The 10,156-nt window shown below is 39.3% G+C and overlaps 1 protein-coding gene across 1 annotated transcript in view; it reads right to left on the bottom strand.

Moving 5' to 3' along the window:
• Positions 1-2,850: 2,850 nt before the first annotated feature.
• IPO11 (importin 11) overlaps positions 2,851-10,156 on the bottom strand; it is a 188,390-nt gene continuing 181,084 nt past the window's right edge. The window contains exon 30 of the mRNA XM_065905431.1: positions 2,851-4,250. Coding sequence (XP_065761503.1) covers positions 4,086-4,250 — 165 coding nt within the window. The 3' untranslated portion in view covers positions 2,851-4,085. The remainder of the gene's footprint in view (positions 4,251-10,156) is intronic.

The following is a 10,156-nucleotide window of genomic DNA, read 5'->3' as shown; positions in this document are numbered from 1 at the left end:
AAGGTCTTTGAAACACTAAGGAGAGGCCTGGTGAGCACCACCTCATTCACTGCAGCAGTGGCAACAGACCCAGTCTGACACTCTGCAACCCCTGATGGACACCTCGGCAAGGACACGGCGGAGGGAGTGTCACTGCCAAAAATGCTACCCTGAATCCAATTACCAGGAAACAATTAGAACACTGCAGACAGATGGAGATTCTATAAAACAGCTGTCTCAGACTCTTCAAAAGAGCCAATGATGTGAAAAAAAGGACTACTGTACACTTAAAAACAAAAGCGCCAAAAGCACTGCATAAATGTTCAAATCATAAAACAAGCATGATATAAAAGATACCTCTGCGGGCATTTGTGAAAACTGAAATGCGAACTATTTGATATTACTGGATTAATTTCCTTAGGTATACAAGGGAATATTAGTAGATGTGTAGAGAAATACCAGTCTTAGAGGTAACTGAGGCTGAAGTATCTAACTTACAAATGATTTAGCAAAAGCATATATACTCTCCATTTGTGTATGTGTATATGTATGGAGAGAGTAGATGTGTCAAAATGGAACAATCTGATGAATCCAGATGAAGGGTATACTGATGTTTGCTACACTATGCATTCCAGGCTTCTGTAGGTTAACTTTTTTTTTTCTTCCTAAAGTTGGAGGAAGAAAATAGTATTTTTTGTGACATGCATCTCTTGTCTTCCCTTCATCAGCTCTCTAACAACTTTTAAATTTCTACTCATTTGGTATTCATAAGATATGAAGAAACAGAACAGAAGACTATTACCCTAACAAGGTAAGCCTTATGTTTTAATTCACTGAAATAGGAATTAGTTGTGAGGCTACAGAATTCTAACATTTCCAAAATCTCACTGATGACTTAAATAGCTCTAAGTCTGGAATCAGAGATAAGCCCAATTCCAGTACAGAGCCATTTACTTTTAAATAACCTTATGGCACAATGTTATTTGAGAACAATTTTTTAAGGGATACCAAATAATAAAGTGCCAACATCATTCTCTTTTGTGAAAGACCTCCTTCCTCTACACGTGCCCACTGCTCCTGAACACACATTTCCATTAGAACCATGATTTTCACATATTATATTGGCATGTGTGTGTTCCCACTGGACTGTAAAACTTCATGAGGTAAGTAGCCTGTTCTACACCCAGAATTTAGCATAGAAGTATGTTATAAAACAAGATCTCAACAAACATTAGTTGAATAAAGGAAAAGGGAAAATAAAGATCTAAGGTGAAGATCTTTCAAGGGAATCTGAAATCATGAATATTTTAACATCTAATGATACGGCTTCTCCAACATGACTGGTAGGAGAAAGAGGAAGCAGGAGCCAGTTATAATAAAAACTCTAAAACGTTTACTGTTGGCCACATAGGCCTTTGTCACAGGGCTGGGAGAAGTCTCTGGATAAAAAATAAATAGAAAAGGAGTATGTTTACGGAATAGAAATGATCATTACCTTATATTAGGAAGAGCAGTTCAACCCGAGGCCTGGCTGAGTTGTCTGTCCAAAACTTAAAACATTTGATATGAAGCTGCATTAATGAAGAGAATTCTGTAAATCAATAATTACATTTTAACTCTTAATTGAACAGTTAAAGATTCAGGAATTTTTCTTTTTTTCTGAGCTTATTTTAAACATTGAGTTTAAAAAAATGAACCAAACTCTTTCCCCGAGGCATTTTTTTTAACTTTTTTTTGCAAGGTGGCTATTTCAGTAACATTTGCCGTAACACTGTAATGAAATCTGTCAGGAACTGGAAAGATGAGTATTTTACTGTAAGTGAAAAATGGGAGTATGTATGTGCATTTCTGAAAACATTAATGGGAATAGTGCCTCAAATGAAAATAATTAAATCAACAAGAGAAATTATTCTTCTTAGGCCAGTCCTGTGGACTGAGTAGTATTGATAAAGAAATATCATAGAAGGGAGGAGGCAAGATGGCAGAATAGAAGGACATGAGCTCACCCTATCTTACAGAAACACCAAAAGTACAACTAACTGCTGAACAACCACATAAAAAAAAAAGTTGGAATCCACCAAAAAAGATAACCCTACATCCAAAGACAAAGAATGTTCTGAGCTCCACATCAGGCTTCCAAGCCTAGGAGTCTGGAAACGGGAGGAGGATACCCCAGAGAGTCTAACTTTGAAGGCCGGTAGGGTTTGATCACAGGAAATCCACAGGACTGGGGTTGTGTATGTACTCGGACATTAAAAAGAGTGAAATAATGCTTTCTGCAGCAATACGGATGAACCTGGAGACTATCATACTAGTGAAGTAAGTCAGACAGAAAGACAAATATCACATGATATTGCTTACATCTTTAAAAAATGATACAAATGAACTTACTTACAAAACAGAAACAGACTCAAACTTATGGTTACCAGGGAGGAAGGGTGGGTTGGCGGGAAGGACAGACTCCAGAGTTTAGGACTAACACACTGCTATATATTTGAAACAGACAACAAAAAAGGACCTCCTGTGTTAGCACAGAGAACTCTGCTCAATACTCTGTAATAACCTAAATGGGAAAAGAATGTGATAAAGGTTGCACATGTGTAACTGAATCACTTTGCTGTACATTGTAAACTAACAGAACACTGCTAACCAACTTCACTCCAATATAAAATAAAGTTAAAAAAGAAAAGAAACCTCATATTAAAGAAGTTCTGGTCCTGAAACGAAAAGAGAAACTGAAACGGTAACTAGGACTTGCTACATGAAGGACTGCCGCCTACTGAGAGAGTCAACACCAGACTATGAAAGAAAACCTCTCTTCAAAATTCACTGGGCCATTCTTATGAACTCATTTTTTGTGAGGCAGGAAAAATAATCAGGCAAGTCAAAGGTGAGGTATCTTTGGAAAATTTAATTTGGACCATATTTTTCTTTCTTTAGCTGAAAACATCAAATATTTTCATACATTTTGGGCTCCACGACTTACAAAGGGGCAGTGGGTTTCCTGCAGTTACATAGTGTACCCAACTTGCTATAGAAAGATCAGACATTCTCCAACCTTGCTTTTGAATATTTTCTTTAAAATGCTTCAAAGGTTCTTTACAGTCAATGGCAAGTAGAACAAAATAAGGCTTTTTTTTTTTCTCCTTTTTCCCCGTTTTTGGTACTGTGTGTAGGAGGAATAAGGAAGGAAGACTCGTCACATCAGTGCTGGTACCCTGGGGGACTGCTACTAGGCTCCCCACGGGCACCCCTGCACTGAGGAGCCCAAGGCGGGTGAGTGTTGAACAGCCTGTCACAGCAGAGGGGGGTCTGTGGGCTGTTAGTTCTTCTCGGGGTTCGCAGGGCTCCTGGCCTCCAGGAGTAACAAAGGAACTAGGACCAAACCACGACCAGATGTCTCCCACCTGGCACTGCAGTGCCACGGGGTCACTTCTGTGGGCCTTACAACGTGCATTTAAAGACTAAATGTAATTAGTGAAAACAACACAGGGAAAAAAAAAAATCTTTACTAATTCCCATATCAAATTACTAGAATGAAAATAAAAGCATCTGTCTGATAAAACATATCTTCTATTCAGTTGAAAGCAACTCCCCTGGCAAGACCATCTCAGTAATGTGTATCTGTCATGACTTGTACACTTCTGCCTGGTGCACACATTTCTTTAATTGCATCACCTGAACAGCACTGTCACTTTTCAAACTTGTAGTCTCATTAGCTTAGAAAAGGGATAAGGCAGCCAAATTTAACTAATTTTGGTTGCAGTAAAACATCTCAGACATTAAACCTTCTTCTTCTCAAGTGTTAAGAGCACATGATTAAAAGCTAATAAACACTTTCTTCTCTTAACAGGAAACTAAGCAGCTATTGTTGTCAAATCTATCTCTAGTAAACACAGGGCCCCTCATAAATATAAAATTAAATTCTTTTGAGGAATATGTTTGTGATTTTAGTTATGTAGGATTTACATTTATTTGCTGAATTTTTGTAGTAAAAAAAGGCGTGGTCTTTGTGTCTCTTTGCTTCTTACACAAGGGATTTCTCCATCGTTCCAGCAGGCTTGCACACAGGGTGGCAGGCTGGCCTCCTCAGCCACGGCTCACACTCAGAAGCCCTGCAGAAAATCCTGCAGCTGGGTGACGATCTCGGTGTCCACCGTCTCCATGAGGGACTGGAAGCCTTGCTCTCCCAGCAGCTCCTGCTGGGCCTTGAGCTTCTCGTAGATGAACTGCTGCAGGGACACGGTGTGCACGGGGTCCTTCAGGGCCAGCTGTGGGGCAGAGAGGAGCCACACTGTGTCACAGAGGCAAGACAAGGCCCTTGTACCTGTCAGTGACTCAATCCTTTGTAATTCCTTTCACAGCATCGAAAGTGCCTCTGCCTCCCTTCTTGCACGGGACTCGAGCGCAGCCTCAGCGTGAAAGGGTTGCCAAAGAAAATTTCATTGAGTGAGTCTAACCTCAGTCCCCCGCACCTCCAAGCACAGTCGTCTGATTAGCCCAATTTCTCAACAGCTCATCCATGTAAAGAATCAAAACCTGGTGGAAAGTACCCTAAAAGGAACACAACCTGCCAAAGAGCATTTAACAGCTCTAACATGATTGGCCAGGGTGGCTCATAGGAACAGCAGGGACTTTACTGCGGCAGCTTGGTGAGGCCCTCAGGACTGACAAAGGAGATGCTGCCTTGTCCCGGATCGCTGTGTTACTTACACACATGTATATTCTTCTGGTTAAAAAGAGAAAGAAAAATAATTACCAAAAATAGATTTTAACAACCCAAATATGTGCTCCTCCTCTATGGTTGAAGTATTTGAAAAACAAAAGAAATACAATTAAATTAAAAATAACCCATTCATCCACTTCCTAAAGATAACAATCATGACAGAAAACATTCTGGCCTCTTTGGCCCGTGGCATGCACCTATGTACATATAAATACACAATTAATATTGCTGTTTGCACTTAAAATTATCACACAAAAAACTGTACTCTAATACATTTAAGGATTCTAAATATATTCGTCTTTTTTTTTGTCATAGGCGTGTTGAAGTAATCAGTCTAGTTTAAATGAAATTTTTTTTTTGCAATTTTAACTATAATTTTGCTAAATGATCTTTCATGAATAATGTTCCATGTTACTATGTATACAGCCTTTCCTTTACATTTCAGAGTATTTCTTGAGGATATCTATCACTATTTTAGAAGAATTACTAAAGTACATACATAATTTTATGACTCTTGATACATACTGTCAAGTTGTTTTTCCTATGGTTTGTACCAACTTAAAAGGCGTATGAGTTTTCGACTTGTGACACTGTTGGCACTGGTATTGTCAGTATTTACATTACATAAAATTTAAGAACTGAAAAATTACAATCTTTGCTTTAAGCTGTATGTTGCTCTCATTATCAATAATGCTGAACATGCACAAGGCTTTAAGTAAAGCTTCTGGGTGAGAAATTCTCCTTCCTTACTGAGGCTCAATTCTCTTCTATGCAGATAAAGTAGCTGAGTCAGATCTGCTGTTTGAGCCATTTAAGTAGATTTTTATATAATGACCACAAATAGAAAATGTAACTGAGAGGTAAAGACACAGGAGCCACAAATAAGAAATTGAATCCCTTATGTGACCATTCCAGAATTACAAAGTAAATTCATGACAGGGGTAATTTCAATACTCATTCTTCTGGAAAATGGGTAGGAGAAAGAACAGCAAGAATTGACAGGCCTGAAGATATCATTCTACAAAATGTACAGAAATTGAACATTTAAAGATACATGCTCTCCTAAGCAACATGTAATAATGTTCAATATTATTTTAATGACCAGGAAATAGCCTCTTGCTAAAGAGGGTGTGAACTTTGTTGAAATACTATGAATTATCTCTAACTAAAGCCATCTGCTACAATATGAGTGAAAAGAAACTGAGCTTCAAGCTGATGTTCAACAAGTCACTCCAATTACTGAAACAAAGCTTAACAGTCTGGTTTAAATGAGGTTTCAATTTGCTATATGACACTGGAAGCAGTTAGCTTATCACATCTCCACTTTAATTTCCAACAGACTAGTAAAGAAAGAAAAGAAAACTCAGCAGTGACCACAGGACTGGAAAAGGTCAGTTTTCATTCCAGTACCAAAGAATGCAATGCCAAAGAATGTTCAAACTACTGCACAATTGTACTTGTTTCATATGTTAGCAAAGTAATGCTCAAAATTCTTCAAGCTAGGCTTCAACAGTATGTGTACCGATAACTTCCAGGTGTTCAAGTTGGATTCAGAAAAGGCATAGGAACCAGAGATTGAATTGCCAACATCCGTTGGATGATAGAAAAAGCAAGAGAATTCCAGAAAACATGTACTTCTGTTTCACTGACTACACTAAAGTCTTTGACCATGTGGATGACAACACACTGTGGAAAATTCTGAAAGAGATGGGAATATCAGACCACCTTATACCTGTCTCCTGAGAAACCTGTATGCAGGTCAAGAAGCAACAGTTAGAACAGGACATGGACCAATAGATTGGTTCAAAATTGGGAAAGGGAAATGTCAAGACTGTATATTCTCAACCTGCTTATTTAACTTCTATGCAGACTACATCATGAGAAATGCCAGGCTAGATGAAGCAGAAGCTGGAATCAAGATTGCCGGGAGAAATAGCAATAACCTCAGATACACAGATGATACCACCCTTGTGGCAGAAAGTGAAGAGGAACTAAACAGCCTCTTGATGAAGGTGAAAAAACAGTGAAAAACCTGGCTTAAAACTCAACATTCAAAAAACTAAGATAATGGCATCTCCGTTTGATGATGGGATCACCAGTCCCATCACTTCATGGCAAATAGATGGGGAAACAACAGCAACAGTGACAGACTTTATTATCTTGGGCTTCAAAACCACTGCAGATGGTGACTGCAGCCATGAAATTAAATGATGCTTGTTTCTTGGAAGAAAAGCTATGACAAACATACACAGCATATTAAAAAGCAGAAACATTACTTTGCCAACAAAGGTCTGTATAGTGAAAGCTATGGTTTTTCCAGTAGTCATGTACAGATCTGAGATTTGGACCTTAAAGAAGGCTGAGCATCAATGGATTGATGGTTTTGAACTGTGGTGTTGGAGAAGACTCTTGAGAGTCCCTTTGAATACAAGGAGATCAAACCAGTCAATCCTAATGGAAACAGTCCTGAATATTCACTGAAAGGACTGATGCTGAAGCTGAAGCTCCAATACTCTGGCCATCTGATGTGAAGAGCCGACTCATTAAAAAAGATCCTGATGCTGGGAAAGATTGAAGGCAGAAGGAGAGGGGGACGACAGAGGATAAGATGGTTGGATGGCATCACCTATTCAATGGACATGAGTTTGAGCACACCCTGGGAGATGGTGGAGGACAGGGAAGCCTGACATGCTGCAGTCCATGGGGTCGCAAAAAGTCAAACACAACTGATGACTAAACAATAACAAAACCCCACCAGATGTGGCAGAACAACTCATCAGTATATTTTTAAAAGTGTATTTTAACAGTGATCAGTCATGAGAAGATTAAATTTATCTGCTTTATAAGGACAGTTGTGGAGGGAAGAAGGAATTAAAAAAAAAAGCAAACATACAGAATCTCTAACTGCACACCTTGCATGTGTCATGTGTGCTCGGTAATCATGTCCAACTCTTTGTGGCCCCGTGGGCTGCAGCTCACCAGGCTCTTCTGTCCTGGGATTTTCCAAGCAAGAATACTGGAGTGGGTTGCCATTTCCTCCTCCAGGGGATCTTCCTGACCCAGGGATTGAACCGAAGTCTCCTGCATAGCAGGTGGATTCTTTACCACTGAGCCACCTGGGAAGCCCTAACTGTATACCTCAAAGGATCTTAAAAAAAAAAAAAAAACAAAAAACACTATATTTCATTAAAAGAAAATACACATTAGCAAATAAATGTCTATTTTGGCTTGTGGTAGACATTCATTAATCATAGTTATTAATACCTTATTTTGAAGAATTAAAGCAGATTGACCAAATGATTGCCTACATAAGAATGTTCACTACACATGCACAAAAAAATTCAGACACTATTTTTTCGAAGGTAATAATGCCTATGCGTGTGTGTGCTGAGTTGCTTCAGCAGTGTCCCACTCTTTTTGACCCATGGACTGTAGCCCACCAGGCTCTTCTGTCCATGGGATTCTCCAGGCAAGAATACTAGAGGGGGTTGCCATGTCCTCCTCCATGGGATCTTCCCAACCTAGGATCGAACCTGCCTCTCCTGCATCCCAGGCAGATTCTTTACCATTAGAGTCACTTGGAAAGCCCAAAAATGCCCATAGTCACTAAAATTAAGAGACCCTGAAGTCACTAACAACGTTTTTAAAGCTATTACTTTTATTTAAATAATGTCCACTTGACATAATTATCTGATTTAACGTGAAAATATACAGAATGCCTACCATGTTTACCAAGTGGCATGTTCTCAAGAAAATAATTAGTTTTCTAATGTAGTAAGTAAACTGCAACTAGGAAGATACTGGACATTATACATAAACAAACATAAGGAGGCTCCAAAAGGTGGAGAGAAGGCAGACCAGGGAGCCTAGCACCCAAGAAACAACACAGTGTTGAGCGCTCTTTCTTCTTGCCTAATAAATTCCAGATTCGGGGCTGAAGAAGCCAGCAACTGGCAACACCCACGAGCACAGAAATCTCCAGCAAGATATCTACGAGATTTCTAGCCAAAGGACGAGGAAAGGGCCCACACAGCAAGACAAAAGCACTGAGACGCCTGCTCCACTTCGGACAAGCACCCCCGCACTCCCACTGCGCGATCACAAGGACGCCACCCGCTCCCGTGTGTGGGGCCCCGGGGACCTTGAACTCTCTCCTCTCACCTCAGGAGGGATCAGGGGAGGCTCTGTGGGGAACATGGCCTTCTTCCCCTAGCTGGCAGTAACAAAGTGGCACATCGACTTCTCCTGCCAGAGCAGGATCAGAAGAAACCAGTTAAACAGAAGGTTTAAATAAGACTCAGAGTCTCACAACATAATACTAAAAGTGGCCAGTTTTCAACAGAAATCACTTATAACGCCAACCAAAAGGAGAGGTCATGGCCAAGAGTGAAGTGGGTTTAACTATAAAACGGTTCCAAATCTTGACTCATTAATTTCAATATTCTGGCTGTGAAGTTATAGTTTTACAAGATGTCCCCATCCAGTGGAAGATGGATCATCCTCCATCCATCCATCAGTGGATAGCCAGTGATGCTCACTGGAGGCCATGAACAGTTAACAGTTTATAAACTAGAGATCATTAATCTGGCAACCTCCATGACCAAGAATACACTGGGAGGCAAGATGAATGATCAAAATAGTGTGGCACCCATATGCACGATTTAAACAAAGTATTCATGGAAGAATCTTACAAAATCAAATTATTTATTCTTCTTTCCCAAACATATTCTAACAGGTGTGATTACCTTTGTTGAGGTGCACAAATTTGAGGAGATAAAAACCTGCTACAGGGAAGACAAAGGTAACAATATTGAGGTTCAACTGACAACATGGAAATATTGGGAGCAATGAGAAAAAACAGAAAACTATTAAACATCTGAACCAGACAAGATGCATTATGTGGTATTCTGGACTGAATCCTGCAACTAAGAGCATGAGCAGAAATCTGGTGAAGTTTAAATAAAGTATGGAGTTTAGTTAACAGTAATATACCAAAGTGGGTTTCTCAGCTTTGATAAATGTACAATGGTAATATAAGATGCTGACTTTAGGGAAAACTGGGTGAAGGGTGCATGAGAATACTCTGTACTATCTTTGTTACTTTTCTGTAGACCTAAAACTATTTCAAACTAAAAGATTATCTTTATGCCAGTACCATACCATTTTAATTACTGTGGCCTTGTTCTATATTTTGAAATCAGGGCATGTGATGCCTCCAGCTTTGTTCTTTTTCAAGACTGTCTTGGCTGACTATTTAAGATCTTTTATGGTTCTATATGAATTTTAGAATTGTGTTTTTCATTTCTATAAAAACTGCCATTGACATTTTGATAGGAATTGCACCGAACCTGTAAATTGCTGCAGGTAGTACAGACCTCTTAACAATATTAAGCCTTCCAATCCATAAACATGGATATCTATTTGTTTTTAAATTCTTTTATGAATATTTTA

The sequence above is a fragment of the Muntiacus reevesi genome, chromosome 14 (genome assembly GCF_963930625.1).
Source record: "Muntiacus reevesi chromosome 14, mMunRee1.1, whole genome shotgun sequence".
NCBI classification, from domain to species: domain Eukaryota; kingdom Metazoa; phylum Chordata; class Mammalia; order Artiodactyla; family Cervidae; genus Muntiacus; species Muntiacus reevesi.
This window is presented reverse-complemented; position numbering and strand designations above follow the sequence as displayed.